The sequence below is a fragment of the Heterodontus francisci genome, chromosome 13, assembly GCF_036365525.1.
Source record: "Heterodontus francisci isolate sHetFra1 chromosome 13, sHetFra1.hap1, whole genome shotgun sequence".
Taxonomy (NCBI): domain Eukaryota; kingdom Metazoa; phylum Chordata; class Chondrichthyes; order Heterodontiformes; family Heterodontidae; genus Heterodontus; species Heterodontus francisci.
This window is the reverse complement of record NC_090383.1, coordinates 25,161,680-25,185,036: the sequence shown is the minus strand read 5'-3', so window position 1 is coordinate 25,185,036 and position 23,357 is coordinate 25,161,680. Positions and strand designations below refer to the sequence as shown.

General features: G+C 44.4%; 1 protein-coding gene across 3 annotated transcripts in view; it reads left to right on the top strand.

Annotated features, from left to right (window-relative positions):
* The window catches only part of LOC137376290 (son of sevenless homolog 1), a 365,559-nt gene that overhangs the window by 219,106 nt on the left and 123,096 nt on the right, over nt 1-23,357 (top strand). For all 3 annotated transcript variants that reach the window (XM_068044542.1, XM_068044541.1, XM_068044540.1), the window contains exon 6: nt 2,471-2,614. In XM_068044542.1, coding sequence (XP_067900643.1) covers nt 2,471-2,614 — 144 coding nt within the window. The remainder of the gene's footprint in view (nt 1-2,470; nt 2,615-23,357) is intronic.

The following is a 23,357-nucleotide window of genomic DNA, read 5'->3' as shown; positions in this document are numbered from 1 at the left end:
TTTTTGGAATGTCAACAACTGCATTTTCAATACTTAGCACTAGATGGCAATAAATTTCCAAAAGTAAAAAATTTGATTTTTAACACTGAAAATATTTATTTGTTTTGCATATTTATTGAAGTGTTTATTTAGATAAAAGTTTCATAAAATTGTAATACAAATATTGCAACTTAAAATAGTTAGAAGGTTAAATAAATTCCACTGCTGTAAGAATATGTCATCAACAGCACAAGAAATTGACATCACAAAGCTGTCCACATGATCTTTCCTTTTATAAAGGTGCCTCTCCTAGGATGACACTACTGTTCTTCTTACTACTGGCATTTGTGTTCCTGCTCTTTGTTGTTCCTATGTGGAGAATTTTGAATTGTTGTTCTGAGTTTTCTGCCAGAATTTGTTTCCCTTTTATTCTTCTGTCATTTCTTGAAGAAAACAGAAGGCGCCTTCAAACTTGCCATAGTTGATGCTTACAGTGCTAATTTTTTGACATATGCAAAATGTCTCAGATGCTTCACAGGAGGCTTTCAGGAAAGAACATACTATTATAGTGAACCCAAGGATGCAGATAAATTGATGCAACTGCACTAGAGCCCCACATATCTATCTTGTCAAAACATTTCACTTGATAGGGTGGAGGAGGCAGACCTATCAGAATCGAATTGTTGCAAAAATGAGCTCACCATACTCTAGTTGAAACATTCTCCGCAATCATTGGTACTGATTGGCAACACTCATTTTTTAGCCTTAATATAACACAGAGGTCAAAAGGAGATAGCTGGACTTTTCTGTTGTTTGGCATGGTCATTACTTGGCATTTATGTGGCATGAATGTTACCTGCCACTTGACCATTCAAACTCAGATGTTATCCAGCTCCTGCTCTACATTAGCACGGCCTGCTTAATTATTGGAGAAGTTGTGAGTGGAGCTCAACATTGTGGAATCAGCAGCAAACAACCCACTTTCTCACGTTATGGCAGAAGAAAGGTCATTGCAGCAATTGAAGATGATTGGGCGAAAGGTGCTTTCTTGAGGAACTCCTGCAGTGCTGTCCTGGGGCTGTGGTGATTGGCCTCTGACAAAAAAAAATCTTCCTTTGTGTCAGGTAGAATGTCATCCACTGGAGGATTCTTTTCAGCCCAAGTAACCTCAGATTTACTTCTTCTCTTCCTGAAATAAAGTTGATTTATACCCTTTTCATCTTCTGTTCAACTATTTTGCATTCTTGATCTACAGCTCTGTTTCCTTTTTTTCCCCATTTAATCTGGTCAAAGTCCCCTTTTATCTCGCTTAGTATATATGAATTAGGAGCTAGAGTAGGCCACTCGTCCCCTCGAGCCTGCTCCACCATTCAGTAAATTCATGGCTGAACCGATTACTCCACATTCCCACCTACCCCCGATAACCTTTCACCCCCTTGCTTATCAAGAATCTATCTACCTCTATCTTACAAATATTCAAAGACTCTGCTTCCATCACCTTTTGAGGAAGAGAGTTCCAAAGACTCACGACCCTCTGTGAGAAAGAATTCTCCTCATCTCTGTCTTAAATGGGAGACCCCTTATTTTTAAACAGTGACGCCTAGTTCTAGATTCTCCCACAAGAGGAAACATCCTCTCCACATTCACCCTGTCAAGATCCCTCACGATCTTATATGTTTCAATCAAGTCGCCTCTTACTCTTCTAAACTCCAGTGGATACAAGCCTAGCCTGTCCAACATTTCCCCGTAAGACAACCAGCCCATTCCAGATATTAGTCTGGTAAACCTTCTCTGAGCTGCTTCCAGCGCATTTACATGCTTCCCTAAATAAGGAGACAAATACAGTCCTCCCAGATGCGGTCCCACCGACGCCCTGTATAACTGAAGCATAACCTCCCTACTTTTGTATTCAATTCCCCTTGCAAAAAACGATAACATTCTGTTTGCTTTCCCAGTTTCTTATGCAGTTGAGTACCCAAGTTTTTGATTTGAAACTGATTATACATTCCCCTACTTTTTATTCACTCAGTTCATTGCTTCTGAAGACTGTTAGGCTGAAAGTTCTAGTTTTGTGTAGATGCTTCATCAAACTCTTGACAATGTCGTCAACAGCCCTATTTGATCTCAGCCAAAATTCTGGGGAATTTTAGAATTTCATCTACAGGAAATTGCTGTTCCTTAAAATTATTGTAAAGGAGAGGAATAACTTCAATTGAAAGGTAGTTTGTTATCTAGATATCAAGCATTGTATATGTCAAAGTAGATATCCTCCCACAAGCTTGGCATTTACTAAAGAAACACTGCTCTTACGAATGAAGAACCTTGCCAACGGGCAAGTTGTTCATTGCCTTGCACACTCAGATGCAGTTGATATTTGGTGCTTAAACCTTTGGTAATAATCTCTAAAGTTGCCTGTATTGCTGGTTTGTATGTTTCTTTTGTGGATCATGAGAAGCTTTCTTTTTAAGATTTTATCATTGTCTTCTCACAGGATGTAGAAACCATATTTAGTCGTATTGTGGATATCCACGAGTTGACTGTCAAGTTATTGGGGCTGATTGAAGATACTGTGGAAATGACAGATGAAGGTAGCCCTCATCCATTAGTGGGAAGCTGTTTTGAAGACTTAGCTGAGGTAAGCTGTGAAACCAAAAAACCTTAATCTGACACAATTATTTTTGGAATTTCATCTTTTTGCGATGCTTATGCAAATTTCCCGTATTATAAACTACTTCTTTGGCCTCCTTATCTCGAGAGACAATGGGTAAGTGCCTGGAGGTGGTCAGTGGTATGTGGAGCAGCGCCTGGAGTGGCTATAAAGGCCAATGCTAGAGTGACAGGCTCTTCCACAGGTTATAAACTATGTGTGCCAAAAGGTGACGTTTTTAAGTAGAAATAAAATGTGATTTTTAAACTCCTCTCAAAGTGGGAGAAAAGTATTTCCGGTTTGGACTGTGGTTGTGTTATAATACAAACTGAATATGGTATATCTGCTATGAGAAATGAGGGGGAAAAACTAATTATGTCAATGTGTCGAAAGCAAAATTATGAAAGAAATTAATTGTTGAATCAATGCAGTTTAAAAGAGGGCTGAACACAAGTGCCATTGTGGATTGAGAAATCCTATAAAGGATGATTTGCCTTTAAAGAGTTTTGATGTTGAGTATTGAAAATGTCATTCATTGACCGTTCCTGCCCTAATGTATGAAATGTGTGCTGCTGTTGAGAGGCTTCAGCTTGTTCTACTCAAGCAGGAAAATGTTTTGGCTTGCAGTGTTCACAGTGTAGTTGGTTCATTTCATTTTTGCAATTTTAGTCCATTTCAAGCAATTTTGAGATTTTCTTTCTTTCAAATTTGATGTATGGAATTGAAAAAAATTGTGTTTGGAAAATCAGGTTTAAGTGAGCATGTACTATCCAATAGTCATGATCACCTCTTGGTATTTCGATTTCTAATGCTGCCAGATTTGTCTTGACTTTTCAGCCTAGAGTCTACGTAATAGTTTTCAGTGCTTTCAGGCCTTACTGAAGAGTGCATCAAATGCAAATCTAATTCGAAAAATTGTCTGTCATCAGCACCGACTGTGGCTGTGATGCCTGATGATTCTTCACTCTGACACTGATCAATGTTCTAATTCTGATATTCTCCAGATATTTTTCTCATTCTCAGTGCGATGTGTTGCTTCTACAGGCAAGTGAGTGCTTCCTGTCAATTGGAAGGTAGTCTTTCGTGTGAAGTAATGTGGAAGTCGTGCTCCCAGAGTGAACAATAACCAGTTTTACTGCTGGTATAGCTCACTGATTCTGGTACGACACACTTTGTACTATCCTATCTCTCCAGACAATATGGCAAGATTTTAAGTAATTCAAATCCCACCCAATTAACCTGTTAATATCGGGCCCTATATCTCAGACTATAAACTACAAATTAGCTTTAGAGTCATAGAGTCGTACAGCATAGAAACAGGCCCTTCGGCCCACCGCGTCCATGCCGACCATAATGTCTATCTATACTAATCCCATCTGCCTGCATTAATTCCATATCCCTCTATGCCTTGCTCATTCAAGTACCTGTCCAGATGCCTCTTAAATGTTGCTACTGTTCCTGCCTCCACCACCTCCTCTGGCAGCTCATTCCAGATACCCACTATTCTTTGTGTGAAAAATGTACCCCTTTGATCCCATTTAAATCTCCTCCCTCTCATCTTAAATCTATGCCCCCCAGTTTTAGTCACCCCTGCCATGGGAAACAGACTCTGGCTATCTACCCTATCTATGCCTCTCATAATTTTATATACCTCTATCATGTCTCCTCTCAGCCTCCTTTGCTCCAGAGAAAACAGACCCAGCCTATCCAATCTCTCTTTATAACTCAAGCCCTCCAAACCAGGCAACGTCCTTGTGAATCTTTTCTGTACCCTCTCTAGCTTAATCACATCTTTCCTGTAGTGCGGCGACCAGAACTGCACACACTACTCCAAATGCGGCCTAACCAACGTCATGTGCAACTGTAACATGACGTCCCAACTCTTGTACTCAATGCCTCGGCCAGTGAAGGCAAGCATGCCATACGCCGCCTTCAGCACCCTGTCTACCTGTGTTGCCACTTTCAGGGAACTATGTACTTGCAGGCCAAGGTCTCTCTGCTGAAGAACACTCCCCAGGGCCCTGCCATTCCCTGTACATGTCCCTGGTTTAACTTCCCAAAATGCATCTCTTCACACTTGTCTGCATTAAATTCCATTTGCCACTCCCTTGCCCACTTTCCCAGTTGATCTATATCCTGTTGTAACCTTAGACAACCTTCTTCACTGTCCACCATACCGCCAATTTTGGTGTCATCTGCAAACTTACTAATCATGCCCCTTGCATTCACATGCATTAATATATATCATTTAGAAGTAAAATTAATGGCAGGAGTGGCAACCACAGCAGATTTCACGAGCATACAAAACTTTATTTAAACTCAGAATCACTCTTCCAAAGCAAATAAAACCCCAAAGTCTTTGAAATTCATAATGACACTTAACTTGGAGAAGTCTGTAATACTAAGTTAATATGTGCAATCAGATACTTACAATGTTGCCATAAGTCTGCTTTTCAATGGTCTGGCAATGGTCACCAAAAAAGCCCGAAGGCAGGCAACAACAAAAATCCCGACAGACACAAGCAATTTCACAAATGCCTTTTGGGGAAAAAAATCATACATTTGAAGACTTGATTTTTGCTATCCACTTTTCAAATGCCACAGTTATCAAGTTCCCCAAAACTACTCCCAGTGGACACCCAGCTCGGTCTATGGAAGTCTTAATTAGGATCTTCATTTTCTGCTGTTGGAGGACCTTTTAAAAGACTGCATCACTGCAGGAACAGACTGAGATGGATTCTCCCATCGTAGGACCTTGATCCATTGACCAATAGGTCATGTCGTTTCAATTTGCTTGGCTTTGCCATTTTGGCTTTCAGCAGATGCTGCACATACCTTTGCAGGTAACCTTCTCTGGGTGGAATATGGGTTTCTACCAGATGGAAAAATGCCTGAAAATCAAACAGAGTCTTCATGCTATCCCTTATATAACAGGTAGGGATAGAGCTGCCCATCTCTGCAGTCAACTAGTTGCAGAGATAAAAAGAAAGGCTCACACATTTAAAAATCAGTTTATGATTTCTCAAAAACATTGCAAAGAATATTAATTACTTTCAAGTACAGTGTTATACGTTTTGGGATTGGCGTAGATATTCTAATTGAGTCTCCTCGTCCTATGTTCCTATATACTGTCTGATACAGCAGTACTCGTCACTCATGTAAGTGGCCTGGCCATTTTGTTTCAGGGTGTTTCTGAACTGCTTAATATCCAACAATATGATAGTGAAACCCAGGGGTATAACAAGTGTCCCCTTGTGATCTGAACTGGAAATATATGTCTTTTACACTCTTTAATCTTTTGGAGGGTGGACTTGAGCAAGTGCGAAACAAGGTCACATACGAATCTCTCAAACTGATTAATTTCACAGCATACCTAGAGTCATATAGTGCAGAAGGAGACTGTTTGGCCCCTTGTGCCTATGACAGCTGTTACGGCCAGGTGAGGAGGGGGTCTCAGGCTCCCCTCTTGCAGTCAAATAAGAGGAAGGGGCAACAGGATGTTACGAACGGGTGAGAAAGATGTCTGGGGGTCTGTTACTATCTTTATCTGGTCTTATTGTAAAGGGTTTAATTTTAAACACACTGTGTATTGAGCTCCCCCTTTGTGAATCCTTGTTCACAACTTTCCAATTATAAGGCAAAGAAATGAGCACAAACGGGCTTTCTTTGGTTTAAAGAAGAAAGATGAAATTTAGTAAACCTTAAACTTAAACTGTAATACGGCTCATGCCTACGGGTATACAATGTGCCCACGCTAACATGCACACGCGATATACACATGCAAATAGGGACAGAAAAGAACAGAAAAAAAGATGAGTAGAACTGTTTGAGGCAATATCTTGTTACTGTTTCTCGAGCTCGCTCTAGTCCTTGATTGAAGATATGGTCTTGCGTTTCACTGGGGCACAGTGTTCTTTTTAAACCTTGTTCATGTCGGAGACTTTTTCTCTCCCTGAGTTTACATGTCTTCAGTGGTTTCTGAAACTGGTGATAGCGAGATGAAGGCAGGCAGGAGAGAGGTCTTATCAAACCAGGAGCTTTCAGAGTTTGAATCCTTTGTTGGGAGTTCAAATCTCAACAGCCAGCTAGTCATGTGACTAAAACTGGTCTGACCACTTCTGTGTATTGGGGAAGCAATGACTGGGTTCCTTTTGTTCCAACACTGCTAGTACTATGCAAGTGTCCTTCCAGTCAGGGTCTTGCAATTTTAAGTTTTAATACTCGTGGCGAAATCATGTGTGCCTCACTCTTGGCAGGTGGGGGGTTTGCCTGACTCCCCCACACCCAGAGCAATGAAATGCGATTTGAAGAAAAATGGCGCATTTCATTACAGAGTTTGAGAGAAATATAAGATACAGGAAGAAAACCATTCATTTCCATTAATTCACCAATCTTAGAGCTCATTAAAAATGGTCTGTTTTGGGTGCCAGGGCTGCTTTAATTTCCCCTTTTTTTTTTCGTTAGGAGAGTTAGTAGGGGGTGGGTCTGTCCTGAACCCTCTGAGTTTTGCAAAGACTTTTGACTTCTGGGGATGGGTGATTCCCTTTTCCTCTGACTGTGGGGGAGGAGTCTTTGTTGTTCTCCCCTTTGTTCTCTGGGACAATCCTACCTGCAGGTATTTGTTCTGACATAACTGCATTCTCCTGTGACACTTCGACTAGGTGAGGCATCACCCTCACGGTTTCTTGCCCCTAAAGTTCTCTCTTTGTCTCTGCAAGTTCCTGTAAATGCTGTTAGCAACTCTGGTAGGGTGCTTCTAAAGTCTGCATTCACATAGGAGGATATGGGGTCTAACTTTTCACATTTTTCGGGGTTGGTTGACCAGATAGTAGGGGATTTCATCTGGGATTCTTCCCGGACTTCCTTTAACCTGTCCTCTTGGTCACCTTTCCCCCTTCTCTTGCTAAATTTTTGTTGGCCATGTGCCTGCCTGTCCCTTTTTGTTCTCGGTGGGGGTCCCTTACAGTTCACCAGCCCTCTGCTGGAGGGTCCGCCTAACACCAGTACAGGACTTAAGGGTGCAGGTTTCATTCTAGGTTGGGGGTTCCTCTCAACCTGGCACATGTGGCAACTCCTGCAGTATTCCACCACATCTTTGTGGAGTTTTGGCCAGTCAAACTGCTGTCTTATGCTTTGGTCTTTCGTACAACTACTGTAGTCTCGTGGGCCCTTCTTACTATTTCTCCCCGATACCTCTGCGGCACCACTAACTGATGAGCCACTATCCATTCCTTGCCCTCAGGTCTGTGAGGAGAACTCCATTTCCTCATCAGTCCCTCATTCTTTAAATATTAGCAATCAGGGACTCCCTCTGCTTCACTTTCAGACTGAGCAGCCTGTGCTAACTCTTGTAATACTGGGTCGGCCGCTGAGCCTCAGCTAGGGAAAATCCATTTAATTCATTCCCTGGGTCTCATAACTTTCCAAAGAAAGTCTCGGACAGGCGGATCTCATGATCATTTGCCTGCAGTGCCAATGCAGTCTCCACTGGGGGAGCTGGTTTGATCATGGCAACAGGGACAGAAAAGAGCAGAAGAAAAGTAGAACAGTTTGAGGCAATATCTTTCTACTGTTTCTTGAGCTCGCTGTAGTCCTTGACTGAAGATATGGTCTTGCGTTTCGTTGGGGTCCAGTGTTCCTTTTAAACCTTGTTCACATAGGCAACTTTTTCTCTCTCTGAGTTTACGTGTCTTAAATGGTTTCCGAAGCTGGTGAGAGCGAGATGAGGGCAGGCAGGAGAGAGGTTTTATCAAACCAGGAGCTTTGCGTTTTTCTCAAATTCAATTTAGATTAAGAGTCAGGCTTTGATACGGAACTTTCAAACTTCAAATCAGTTAAATTGCCTTGTTAAACAGACCTGCCTGGTAGTGTCAGTTACCTGTAATTCGTCGGAAAGTAGTTGGTTCAATAGGTGTTAATTACAGTAGCAGCTAGCTAGTGACTCATAGGCTCTATAAAAGCAGTCAGGTTTTTAAACAGCACGGAGTGAGGAGCGCACGGAGTGGAGACTTTGCCTGAGTGAGACGTGGGCAGAGTATGATGGTGGGAATTTGGTTCTCATGGGAATTCGGTGCAAAGGGGAAAAGAAAAATTGACGTGTGACGTTCCAGCAAAGGAGGTAAGTGATTTGTTGGTGAACATTTTCTGTTTTCTCTCCGATCTAAACTGAGGAATTTTAATTGGGGTTAGCGTAACATTAATTTGAATAATAAGAATGTTCGGAGGCTCAGGTAATTTTATTAGTAAGCTTTTATTAGTAGCAGTAAGGTTTGCCAGCAGTAGTAAAGCTTATTAGGAGTGAGGCTTAGTAGTAATGGGGTTTATTAATTATAAATTAATTAATCAAATAGTTTATTAAAACACAAGAAAGATGGCAGGGCAGGTGATGTGTTACGTTTGTAGCATGTGGGAGCTCGCGGACACCAGTGTGATCTGCAGCAGCCACATCTGCAGTAAGTGTCTGTGGCTCGAGGAGCTTCGGCTCAGAGCGAATGAACTGATGGCCTAGCTACAGACCCTGCAATGCATCAGGAAGGGGGAAAAGTTACCTGGACACCTTGTTCCAGAAGGCATAGGATAACGTCTTCTAATTTGGTTAGGGACAGGAGGGTGTGAATGTGAGTGAGGCAGATAAGGGGATCCAGAAAGAAGTAGAGGAGCCTCAGTCCTTGCAATTTTCCAACAGGTTTGAGGTTCTTTCAGCTTGTATGGATGAAAGTGAGGACTGCAGGGCGGATGAGCAAACTGACCATGACACCATGGTACAGGAAGCCATTCAAATGGGTGGGGTAAATAGGAATGTAGTGGTAGTAGGGGACAGTATAGTCAGGGGGGTTGACACAGTTCTCTGCAGCCAAGAGCGAGAGTCCAGAAGGCTGTGTTGCCTGCCTGGTGTCAGGGTTCGGGACATCTGCTCAGGGCTGGAGAGGAACTTGCAGTAGGAGGGGGAGGATCCAGTCATCATGGTCTACATGGGTACCAGCGACATAGATAGGACTAGGAAAGAGGTTCTGCATAAGGAGTATGAGCAGCGAGGGGCTGAATTAAAAAGCAAAACCTCAAAAGTAATAATCTCTGGATTATTACCTGAGCCACGAGCAAATTGGAGTAGGGTAAATAAGATTAGATAGTTAAATGCATGGCTCAAAGATTGGTGTGGGAGAAATGGGTTTGGATTCATGGGGCACTGACACCAGTACTGGGGAAAGTAGGAGCTCTACCGTTGGGGACAGTCTTCACTTGAACCATGCTGGGATTGGTGTTCTGGTGAGTCGTATAACTAGGGCAGTAGAGAGGACTTTAAACCAAATAGTGGGGGCGAAGTATCAAGTAAGGGAAGATGTGATAATTTGGAGAGAGAGGAGAAGGCAAGAGAGCAATGTATCAATAAGGGAACTGATAATCTGAGTGTGGCAGGAAGGGAAGATTGGAGGGAAAGAAAGCTGGTAACGGGAAGTAGAAAAGTAGTAAGCGAAATTAGAAGACAGACGAAGCAAAGACGAGCGTCAAATGGGATCAGAATGTGGAATAATGTTAAAAGACAAAGTTAAGGGCACTCAATCTCAATACATGCAACATTCGCAACAAGGTAGATGATTTGAAAGCACAAATAGAGGTAAATGGGTATGGTTTAATTGCCATTACAGAGACGTGGTTACAGGGTCATAGAGTGAGACAGCAAAGAAACAGGCCCATCGTGTCCAGGGGGCATAGATTTAAGGTAAGGGGCAGGAGGTTTAGAGGGGATTTGAGGAAAAAATTTTCACCCAGAGGGTGATTAGAATCTGGAACACACTGCCAGAAGGGGTGGTAAAGGCAGGAACCCTCACAACATTTAAGAAGTATTTAGATGAGCACTTGAAAAGCCACAGCATACAAGGTTACGGGCCAAGTGCTGGACAATAGGATTAGAATAGATAGGTGCTTGATGGCCAGCACAGACACAATGGGCCGAAGGACCTGTTTCTGTGCTTTATAACTCTATGACCTCAAACAGGTCCCCCCTCAGCCTTCTCTACTCTAAGGAAAACAACCCTAGCCTATCCAGTCTCTCTTCATAGCTGAAATGCTCCAGCCCAGGCAACATCCTGGTGAATCTGCTCTGCACCCTCTCCAGTGCATCCTTCCTATAGTGTGGTGACCAGAACTGTACACAGTACTCCAGCCGTGGCCTAACTAGGGTAAAGGCTGGCTCAGGTCTGCAAATGAAACCTAATCCAAGCCCGACAGAACCGGATCCGACCCGAGCCCTTCCCAGCCTGAGTCCTTTCATTTTTTCCCGCGCCCGACCCAACCCGACCATCAGTTAACCTAGCTTCCGTGTTTCACTTTGTTACTTATCTGCACAAGCTTAAAAAAACTGTAACTAAACAACCTTTCAAGTCTAAAAAGTACATTAACATTGGAGCCACGTACCGGAGGTGGTGATAGCGTGTCTGACCCAACCCGAGCCCGAATGCTGGACCCAGAAGAGCGACCAGACCTGACCCATGTCTTCGAGTTCCGTTGGGTTTGGGTCAGGTAACCACGCTCTAAATTAGGGTGACCAAGACTAGGAACTGAATATTCAAGGATATTCGTCATTAAGGAAGGATAGGCAAAATGGAAAAGGAGCTGGGGTAGTCCTCTTACTAAGGAACGAGATCAGTACATTAGAGAGAGGATCTTGGATCGAAGGATCAAGATGTAGAATCAATTTGGGTGGAGCTAAGGGACAGCAAGCAGTGGTGGGAGATATCAGCCACCAAACAGTAGTGGTACTGTTGGGCACATTATAAATCAGGAATTTGAGGTGCATGTGACATGGGTAATACAGTAATAATGGGCGATTCAATTTACATATAGACTGGGTAAACCCAATTGGCTCTAATGCTATGGAGGATGAATTCCTTGAATGTGTGTGAGATGGGTTTCTGGAGCAGCACATTGAAGAACCAACTAGGGAGCAGGCTATTTTAGATTTAGTATTATGTAATGAGAAAGGGCTAATTAATAACCTTGCTGTAAAGGAGCCTTTGGGAAATAGTGACCATAATATGATAGAATTTTGCATTATGTTTGAAAGTGCTATAGTTCATTCTGAAACTAGGGTCTTAAATCTGAACAGAGGAAACTATGAAGGCATGAGGGGCAAGTTGGCTATGGTGGATTGGGAAAATACACTAAAAGATTTGATAGGCAATGGCTAGTATTTAAAGAAGTATTATATGGTCTACAACAAATATACATTCTTCAAAGACACAAAAACTCAACAGGAAAGATGAATCAACCATAACTAACAAAAGAATTTAAAGATTGCATTAGATCAAAGGAAATGGTTTATAAGGTTGTCAGAAAAAGTGGTAAGCCTGAGGATTGGGAGCAATTTAGGATCTAGCAAAGGATGATCAAGAAACTGATGAAGAGAGGGAAAAGAGAATATGATTGCAAGTTAGTGAGAAACAAAGGTAGATTGTAAAAGCTTCTTTAGGCATGTGAAAAGGAAAAGATTAACGAGGACAAATGTGGGTCCATTACAGGCGGAGACAGGAGAATTTATAATGGAGAATAGGGAAATGGCAGAAAAACTAAACAATTACTTTGTGTCGGTCTTCACGGAGGAAAATACAGAAAATCTCCCAGGCATACTAGGCAACCAAGAGACTTGTGAAAATGAGGAACTGAAAGAAATTATTATTAATACTAGTATTAGTACTCAAAATTAACTAGATTCAAGGTTGATAATTCCCCTGGACCAGATGAGCTACATCCCAGAGTGTTGGAGGAGGTGGCTATAGAAATAGTGCATGCATTGGTGGTTATCTTTCACAATTCTATAGATTCTGGAAAGGTTCCTGCTGACTGGAAAGTAGCAAATGTAACCCCACTATTTAAGAAAAGAGGGAGAGAAATCAGGGAGCTACAGACCCGTCGGTTTGACATCAGTAGTAGGGGAAATGTTAGAATCTATTATAAAGGATGTTGTTATGACCAGGTAAAAAAGTGGTCTAGGGTTCCCTTTCAGCCTTCATACAAATAGAAACAGAAAAGAGCAGAAGAAAAATAAAATGGAAAAGTTTAAGGCAATATCTGAAGAGTTGTTGCTACGGTTCTTCGAGCTCACTGTAGAGTCCTTGATTATAGGTAGATCTTCCTTTCTGTTGGCGCCCAGTATTCTTCTTGAACCTTGTTCGCTGTAGGAGACTTTTCTCTCTTGGGGTTCATGTGTCTTCATTGGATTCAGAGGCTTGTGAGAAAGAGATGGGAGCAGACAGGTGAGAGATCTTCTCAATCCAGGAGCAGACAGACACTCCCCCCAAACTGTATAAATTCAAAAAACTCAGGTTGCCCAGCAGATTAGCCATGTGACTAGCTGGTTTGACCATGTCTGTTTGTGTATTCGGCCATCTTAGCAGTCAACCTGGAATGTGAACTCCCCCACCTTCAACGTCTGGTGATCAAAAGTCCATTGTGGGTTGAATGTCAAGGAATGGCTGCTTTGTACTTCCAAACGCACACTATTAATATGAAAATGTCTTTTCCAGCCATGGTTGATCTGGTTTAACAAATCTTTCACTCCAGTAAGTTTAAAATCAATGTTCATGACAAAATTAATGTGCCTCATTCTTGCAGGTGGGGGCCTAGCATGACAATGTGAGAACTAAACACTTAGAAAGTAATGATATGATTGGGCAGAGTCAACACGGATTTATGAAAGGGCAATCTTGTTTGACAAACCTGTTGGAGTTTTTTTGAGAATGGTACTTGTAGCATAGATAAAGGAGAACGAGTGGATGTGGTGTCTTTCGATTTTGATAAAGTCCCACACAGGAGGTTAGTAAACAAAATTCGAGCACATGGGATTGGGAGTAATATACTGGTATGGATTGAGAATTGGTTAACAGACAGAAAACAAAGGGTAGGAATGAACGGGATGGCAAGCTGTTACTAGTAAGGTACTACAAGGATCAGTGCTCGGACCACAGCAGTTCACAATCTATATAAATGATTTGGATATGGGGACCAAATGTAATATTTCCAAATTTGCTGATGACACAAAACTAGGTGGGAATGTAAGTTGTAAGAAGGTGCAAGGAGGCTTGGTCAGGCTAAGTGAATGGGCAAAAACATGGTAGGTGCAATATGTGAATAAGTATGAAGTTATCCACTTTGGTAGGAAAAACAGAAAGAGTATTTCTTAAATGGTGAGAGGTTGGGAAGTGTTGATGTCTAAAGGGACCTGGGTGTCCTTGTTTATGAGTCACTAAAAGTTACCATGCAGGTGCAGCACGCAATTAGGAAGGCAAGTGGTATGTTGGCCTTCATTGCAAGGGGTTTTGAGTGCAGAAGTAAAAAAGTCTTGCTGCAATTGTATGGAGCATTGGTGAGACCGCACCTGGAGTATTCCATACAATTTTGGTCTCATCATCTAAGGATGGATATACTTGCCATAGGGGGAGTGCAACAGAGGTTTACCAGACTAATCCCTGGGATCCCGGGATTGTCTTATGAGGAGAGATTGAGGAAACTGGGCCTGTATTCTCTAAGGTTTCAAAGAATGAGAAGTTGTCTCATTGAAAGTTACAAAATTCTGACAGGGCGTGACAGGATGGATGTCGATAGGATGTTTCCCCTGGCAGGTGCGTCTAGAACCATGGGACACCGTCTCAGAATAAGGGGTGGGCCATTTAAAACTGAGATGAGGAGGAATTCCTTCACTCAGAGGGTGGTGAATCTGTTCAATTCTCTACCCCAGAGGGCTGTGGAAGCTCAATCATTGAGCTTGTTGAAGACAGAAATTGATAGATATCTGAATACTAATGATATCAATGGATATGGGGATAATGTGGGAAAGTGGAGTTGAGGTAGATGATCAGCCATGATCTAATTGAATGGTGGAGCAGGCTTTATGGGCTGAATGGCCTACTTCTCCCATGTTCCTATGAGCTTCTGACCATGTATCTACTCCATCACCAAGACTGCCTGCTGAAACTCTCTTCCATGCCTTTTGTTTGATGATTCCAACACTCTCCTTGGAAACGTGTCCTGCTACCTTCAAAGACTTGTGTATGTACACCTCCTACGGCTCTATGTGCCTGCACCCCCTATAAAACTGTACCATTTAGTTTATATTGCCTCTCCTCATTCTTCCCACCAAAATGTTTCACTTCACACCTCTCTTCCTTAAATTTCATCTGGCATGTGTCTGCCCATTTTGCCAGTCTGTGTTCTCCAAAAGTCTGTTACTATCTTCCTCATTGTTTACTACATATGAGTTTTCTGTCATCTGCAAACTTTGAAATTAAACCCAAGTCCAGGACATAATATATATAATCAGAAATAGCAGAGGTCCTAATACTGTCCCCTGGGGGCCACCAGTGTATGTTTCTCTTCAGTTTGAAAAACGTCCATTCACCACTACTCTCTGCTTTTTACCCTTAGCCAATTTTGTATCTATGCAGCCGCTGGCCCTTTAATCCAATGGGCTTCTATTTTGCTAATAAGTCTATTAAGTAGTACTTTATCAAATGCCTTACCCTCATTAACCTTCTCCATTGTTTCATCAAAGAACTCGATCAGGTTAGTCGAACACAATTTGCCATGAACATATCTGCGCCAACTTTAATAACCCATATCTTTACAAGTGTCAATTAATTTTGTCTCTGATTATTATCTCTAAAATTTTACCCACCACCGACTGTAGGCTGACTGACCTGTAGTTGCTGAGTTTATCCCTCTCCCCTTTTTGAAGAGGATTGTAACATTTGCAAGCCTCTACTCCTCTGGCACCACTTCCATATCTAAGGAAGATTGTAATATTGTGGGCAGAGCCCTTGCATCACCTCAGCAAAGTAGGATGCATCCCATCTTCTACTTGAATTTTTGAGGGAGGAATATTGGCCAGAAAATTGGTCAGGTTCCCTGTTATTCAATGAGTGGCATACAATCCTAACATCCAGCTCAAATGCCAAAATAGGCAGATGAACCTTGGTTTCACAGTTCATCTGAAGGATAGCACTTCCATGATTGCAATACTCCTTTATGTATTGCACTGGTTTAGATTATGTGCTTAAGACCTCGTGCTCAAGATGAGAGCCCTAACCAGTGTGGTGTCAAAAGCTATTCTATGATTTTGCTTGGCCTAAATTAGATCACAGTCAGCAGGGCAACCAGATACAAGTCCCATTCCCTGAAGTCAAGCCCTGGCTATACAATAGTGACTGTTTCCTAATGATCTACCTTGTGGCAGACCTCTTTATAACTATTGGAAACAGTTTACTTTTGGTGCTTGGATATTGAAGAACATAAACAAGAATAACCCCAATATTACAAGGCAAAGACCCTGCTTCTTTGTGTAATTCTTTGATGTGAGTAGTTGTGTAATTCTAAGTAATACTGGTGACATTGGCTTCTCTTCCCACTCCTGCACCATTACCTCTGGTGTCTCCCAAGGATCAGTCCTTGGCCCCTTCCTATTTCTCATCTATGCTCTGCCCCTCGGCAGCACCATCCGAAAACTCCGCGTTAGTTATATGCTGACGACACCCAGCTCTACCTCACCGCCACCACTCTCAACTTCTCCACTGTCGCTAAATTATCAGACTGCTCATCCGACATCCAGTACAGGTGAGCAAAAATTTCTTCTAACTAAATATTGGGAGGACCGAATCCATTGTCTGGTGTGTCATATTTGACCCTGATTTGAGCCTCCAATCAAATATACGCAGAATTGCTCAGAACACCTATTTCCAACTCTAACCTTGCCAGTCTCTGTCCCTGCCTCAACTCATCTGCTGCTGAAACCCTCATCCAGGTGTTTGTTACCTCGAAACTATTCCAATGCACTCCTGGCCAGCCTCCCACATTCTACCCTCTGTAAACTTGAGGTCATCCAAAACGCTGCTGTCTGTGTCTTAACTGGCACCAAGTCCCATTCACCATAATTCCTGTACTCGCTTTTTTTTCTCCAAAATATACTTTATTCGTAAAAATCTGTAAAAAATACATTTCAAAACAGTTCAAAACTGCACCAAGTCAACAATGCAAAGAGTGCAAAGGAGATCAGTTCCCTTCAATACAGGAGTGAGTTGCCTCACAACCCTTCCATTTCATTTTTCCTGCCATGTACTTTTTGCAGCAAACAAATATTTTCTGAATACAGTTCGAGGGGTTTTCCATGGATCCAACCCCTCAGTTTACCGTGGTGGGGGTACCTTACACAGTGGTCTTTCCTCATTGAGCCTTTGCCTCGGCTGCCCCAAGCTTTAATGCGTCCCTCAGCATGTAGTCCTGGACTTTGGAATGTGCCAGTCTGCAACATACGGTCGTGGATCACTCTTTGCGCTGGAAGACCAGCAGGTTTCGGGCAGACCAAAGGGCATCTTTCACCGAATTGATGGTCCTCCAGCAGCAGTTGATGTTTGTCACGGTATGCGTCCCTGGGAACAGCCCATAGAGCACAGACTCCTGTGTTACAGAGCTGCTTGGGATGAACCTCGACAAAAACCAATGCATCTCTTTCCACACCTGCTTTGCAAAGACACATTCCAGAAGGAGGTGGGCAACCATCTCTTCCCCACCACAGCCACCTCGAGGGCAGCGTGCGGAAGGTGTGAGACTCCGGGCGTGCAGGAAGGATCTGACGGGGAGGGCTCTTCTCACCAGCAGCCAAGCTACATCTTGGTGCTTGTTTGAAAGTTCTGGTGATGAGGCATTCTGCCAAATGACTTTCGCAGTCTGCTCTGGGAACCATCCGACCGGATCCACCATCTCCTTTTCCCGTAGGGCCTTGAGGACATTCTGTGCAGACCACTGCCTGTTGGATTGGTGGTCAAAGGTGTTTTTCCGCAGAAACTTTTCCACGAAGGATAGGTGGTACGGCACGGTCCAACTGGATGGAGCGTTCCGCGGCAATGTGACCAGACCCATCCTTTGTAACACCGGGGACAGATAGAACCTCAGCACGTAGTGACACTTGAAGTTTGCGTACTGGGGATCTACGCACAGCTTGATGCAGCCGCACACAAAGGTGGTCATCAGGATGATGGCAAAGTTGCGTACATTTTTCCGTTATCAAGAGGTTTGAACATTGTGTCCCTCCGGACCCGGCCAATTTTGGATCCCCAGATGAAGTGGAAAATGGCTCGGGTGACCGCCACGGCGCAGGAGTGGGGTATGGGCCAGACCTGCGCTGCGTACAGCAACAATGAGAGCACCTCACACCTGATGACCAGATTCTTACCCACAATGGAGAGAGATCGCTGCTCCCACATGCTAAGCTTATGGTGTATCCTGGCTACTCGCTCCTTCCAGGTTTTGGTGCACACCCTGGCCCTTCCGAACCATATCCCCAGCACCTTCATGTACTCTGACCTGACGGTGAAGGGGACAAAGGATTAGCCAGCCCTATTCCCAAAGAACATGGCCTCGCTCTTGCCATGGTTAACTTTGGCTCCCAAGGCTAGTTTGAACTGGTCACAGATGCTCATCAGTCTGCGAATGGACAGCGTATCCGAGCAGAAAACGGCGACGTCATCCATGTACAGGGAGGTTATAACCTGAGTGCCTCCACTGCCTGGGATTGTCACCCCCACCACCCCCCCCCACCTTATGCTCGCATCCTTCCTAATAAACTCAGCAAAGGGTTCAATACAGCAAACAAACAAGACAGGGGAGACATGACAGCCCTGTCAGATTCCAGATTGGATCGGGAAACTTTCTGATTCCCACCCATTGATTGAAACTGCGCTACTGATTGTGTAGAGCCGTTTGATCCAATTGCAGATTCCCTCCCCAAACCCCATTTGGAAAGCATGTCCATCATGTAGGTGTGCAATATCCTGTCAAAAGCCTTCTCCTGGTCCAGGCTGATGAGGCAGGTGTCCACCCTCCTGTCCTGTACATAGTCTCGCGCTACTAAGGGATACGATTGCCTATCAGAGATCTTCCTGCCAGGTACAGTGCAGGTCTGGTCAGGGTGAATCACCAACTCCAGAGCAGACTTGACTCAACTGGCTATGACTTTGGACAGAATCTTGTAGTCAACATTAAGCAGTGAGATGGGCTGTCAATTTCTGATTTCTGTCCCCTCCCTCTTCCGCTTGTAGGTGAGGGTGGTGATGCCTTTCTTCATGGATTCTGACATACTCCCAGCCAGGAGCATACTCTCATACTTCCAGCAGGTCTGGGCTGACCCAGTCCCACAGGGCCGAATACAACTGAACCGGTAAGCCATCGCTTCCGGGAGCTTTACTCATCCTGAAGGAGACAGCCTTTGTCAGCTCGCCCAGAGTTAGTGGTTTGTCCAGTCTCTCCCTCATGCTGTCATCTAAGACCTCTGTGACAGATGACACGAAGGACTGGGGGGCTCTGCTGTCTGTGGGCTTCGCGTTGTACGGCCCAGCATAAAAGGATTTGCTGATCCTTAGTATGCTTGACTGCGAAGACGTTACTGAGCTATCCTCTTCCTTCAGGCTGCTGATCACAGAGCTCTGTGTGTGTACCTTTTTGGAAGAAGTAATGCGAGCATGTCTCATCCCGCTCAACGGAGCGGACTCTGGACCAGAAGATGATCTTGGAGGCCTCCGTGGCATAGAGCGAGGCCTGCTGGCTCTTCACCTCATGGAGGTCCTCCTTGACCTCGACCCCCATCGACTGCAGCCGGAGCAGATTTTGCATTCTTTTCTGGAGTCGGGGCATTTACCTCTGTCTCTCTGTTGCCCGCTGAACACCTTTGAATATAAAGAACCTCTTGATTGCTCCTTGATCACCTCCCACCAGTGAACTGGAGACTCAAAGAAAGGTTTCACGGTTCTCCAACCTTTGTAATCCCTTTTGAGTTCCTCAATGTTCTCTGGGGTTAGCAGTGTCGCATTGAGCTTCCATGTCCCGCCGCCAACCCGCTGGTCATCCTGTAGGTGACAGTCGGCCAGTAAGAGGCAATGGTCGGAGAAAAACACCGGCTTGATGTCGTTGGATCTGACCGTGACCGCTCAGGACACAAACAGGAAGTCAATCCTGGAACGGGCAGATCTGTCCGATCTTGACCAGGTGTATCTACGCTGCGCTCCATCTGCAGGTTTGCTGAAGACGTCATGCAGCTTGGCATCTTTTACTGTTTCTTTTAGGAATCTGGACGTAGCGTCCAGTTTGCTGTTGTCACTGCTGGATCATCCTGCTGCATTGATGATGCAGTTGAAGTCACTGCCTAGAATGACCAGCCTGGACGTCGCCAGCAGCAGTGGGAGCTGCTGGAAGACGGTCAGACGCTCACTGCATTGAACCGAGGCGGACGCGTTGATCAACCGGAGCGGAGCTATGTTGTTCATTACATCTGCTATGAGGAGGCAACCGCCCACCGCCTCCTTAACCTCGGAGATGGTAAAGTTACCTCCCCGCAGCAGAATACCCAGGCTGGAGGAACGGGAATCATTTCCCCCTGACCAGATCGATGGCCCATGGGACCACCATCTCACTCATTGCCTGTAGGTGCTGAGGTGTGGTATTCCACACTCCTGCAGAAACAGAAGGTTGGCTTTGTCCTTGGCAAGGTAATCCAAGGTTGAAACACATTGCATAGTGGATTTAATGCTACGCACGTTAATTGAAGCAATCCTTCTACCCATTTTTAAGTTAGTTGTTGCTTCCCACACCGTTTGTCCTTGCTCGACCCAGTCCTTTGGTATGTTGGTGCATACCCATGGTGTACACAAGCTGTTTCATGTTCGTTGGGCTCAGAAACCCCTCCTGGTTTCTCATGCAGGGTTTGTTCCACTAGGGTGACATCGGGGGTGTGTGGGACGTTCTTGTAGGCAGCAAGGATTGGGCTGTCCTCAGCTGTTGTTTCCTTCTCGAAAACATCACTGCTCCCGGCTTCCCGGAGCTGGAGTGCGCCAGATATGTCATTGCTCTCGGTGTCCGGGAGCTGGGATGCGCTGGGCATGTCGCTAGGTTCAGTGCTTTGGGTTTGGGGCGCACTGGGCCCATCACAACTGTCAGTGCGCGAGGGCTAGGGGGCTTTATCTTCCAGCTCCTTTGAGTTCTGCCGCTTCTTTTGTAGGTGCCGTCATTCCGACACTTCCTCGTCCAGTGAAGAGGAGCTGCTGTAGTCTGTCTCAGATGGTAGCCTAGGTTTGGGTGGTAGCCTATTCCGCTTTAGGCATATTTTTCTTTGTGGTTTTCCTTTGTACCACTTGCCACTGACCTGTTTGTCCATCTGCTGCCTCCTCCATGGATTCTGTCTGTAGAGGAGGGGTTTCCGGGCACAGGGTAGGTGTTGGGTCGCTGGTTTCAGCTGCCTCCGCTTTCTTCTCCTCAGATAGACTTTCCTTGCTGCGGAGAAGGTTGCTTGTCTCCTTCCCAGCACCAGACGCATTCGTCGTTCCTTCTCCCGGCCTTTCCTTGGACCTTGCTGCCTGAGCGTAGCTGAGGCAACATTTGGGGCAGGTTTTGTAGAGGTGGCCTGCCTCACTGCACAGGTTGCAACACTTACTCTGCTTACAGTCCTTGGTCTGATGGCCTTCCTTCCTGCAGTTCTTGCAGACGACTGTACTGCAGTTAGCTGCCACGTGACCAGATTTGCCACAGGTGCGACAAACTCTGGGCTGCCCCGCATAGACTAAGAAGCCTCGACTTCCCCCAATAGCGAAGCTGGAGGGAGGGGTGAACGATGGCTCCATTGGCATCGACCTTCAAGGTCACCTTGACCTGCCGCTTACTTGTCTAAATCCCAAACGGGTCCCTGACATCAGTGCTGCTGCCGACCACCTCGACGTCCCTGGCTTGGAAGGTGAGTACATCCACGACAGGAACATGGGGGTTGTAGAGGTGAATAGTCACCACCTGGTCACGTTGTGATGGCAGCGTGAGGAATGGCTCCACTGTGAGGATAGACAGCGGTGCCTGGTTTCCCTTCTCCTTGAACACCTTCAGGAACGTGATGCATCCTGCCACGTTCTTAAACGTCACGTCGAAATATCCACTGCTGGGGAAGTCCTGCAGGCAGAAGATATCCATAGCTTGGAATCCACAGCAATCAATGAGGATTCTCTTGATGAAGAAGGTGCGGTCAAGCGGTGCACCTCCTTCCTTATCCTTCACCACCACCCGAACGGTGTTGCGCACTTCCTGGCCTGAAGCTCTAGAATTGTTTATCGCCATTTTGCTCAAAAAATACCCAGGACAGGATCAAGGGGCACTGTACTCGCTGACCTACATTGGCTCCGAGTTAAGCAATGCCTCAATTTTAGAATTCTCGTCCTTGTTTATAAATTCCTCCATTGCCTCGCCCCTCTCGATGTCTGTAACCTCCTCCAGCCCCATAATCCTCTGTTATCTGCACTCATCTAATTCTGGCCTCTTGAGCACCCCAATTTTAATTGCTCCACCATTGGTGGCTGTTCCTTCAGCTACCTAGACCATAATCTCTGAAATTTCCTCACTAAACCTCTTTGCCTCTCTATCTCTCTTTCCTCTCATAAGATACTCCTTAAAACCTAGCTCTTTGACCAAGCTTTTGGCTGTCTGCCCCATGTGGCTCAGTGTCAAATTCTGTTTTATAATACTCCTGTGAAACACCTTGGGACATTCTGTTATGTTGAACACACTAATTCAAGATAAGTTATTGTTATTGTAATGCTGGCAGTTATCATACTGGTGGTAATGCTCGTATTTGTCAACAATCTCTTGTCATCTGTGTTATGATCGCCATGGAAACCACCAACAAACCAAAAGAATCAAATCCCCCGACTCACCCCAACTTAGGAAACAAAAATCAAACAGGCAAGATTTCATTTGTATAAATTTTACTTTAACACTCAAACCAAAACCAACATAAATTAACCGTGAACTGACAATTAAATTACGATCAATTATATATCTTCAAGGTTACACATTAATTAGCAGATGCATCAAAGCCGATCTTTACAGATCCTCTGAACAGTCTTATCAGCAAGGTGTGTCAAACAGTCTCACGGTACAACAAAATCAGGATCTTCCTCAGGTAGTTTTTCAAGTTCTGCCCTCCAGGATACAGATGCAGAAGTAATGAAGTCTCGTCAATAGCGAGCGATGCGATCCTCGCTTTAACGATTTGGTTTTGTCACTTCTCGAACAACCTCAACCTTGCCCACTACCGTCCTAATAGCCTAGTACCACAAATAACTTTCAGTCACTGAAGACAGCTGCTGTAAGTCGTTCACCTGTGGTCAGCCCTCAGTCCAGGCTCCTTTGCCCATAGTCAAACTGTTTTAACCAGCTGTTTTGTAGTCTGATTCTATTCCATGCAGCCTGTCTAGGAGTCCAAAAACTGCAGCACTCAACCTGCCTTTTTAAACAATAACTGGTCGATATTTCCATCCACTGCCGATTCCTTCTCAACTCTCAAAAGCCTTCTGGTCAAAATTGAAACTTAACCTCTAGTCACATGTCATTGGTTTAAAAAAAAAGTTTTTTCTCAATCACAGGACTATTTGTTTGTCTAACCTGGGTTTTTCTTCCCAGAACCTGGAAGCCTTTAGTTTCAATTTCAAATTGGGGACTGTCTCCAAAAAAACACCCTTGGAATCCAAAGTTAAAGCACCCAACAAGTCAGCTGCACAAAACGCAGTTTGACCAGAAGAACTCCATCACATTTGTAGTAATTAAGCAGATTCTGACACATTAGATAAGGAGAAAAATGTATTCCCAGTGGTTCCAAAATGTTCAGAGCTTTGGACCACTTTTGAACCTCAGACCAGTGTTTCCTCTAAGCTGC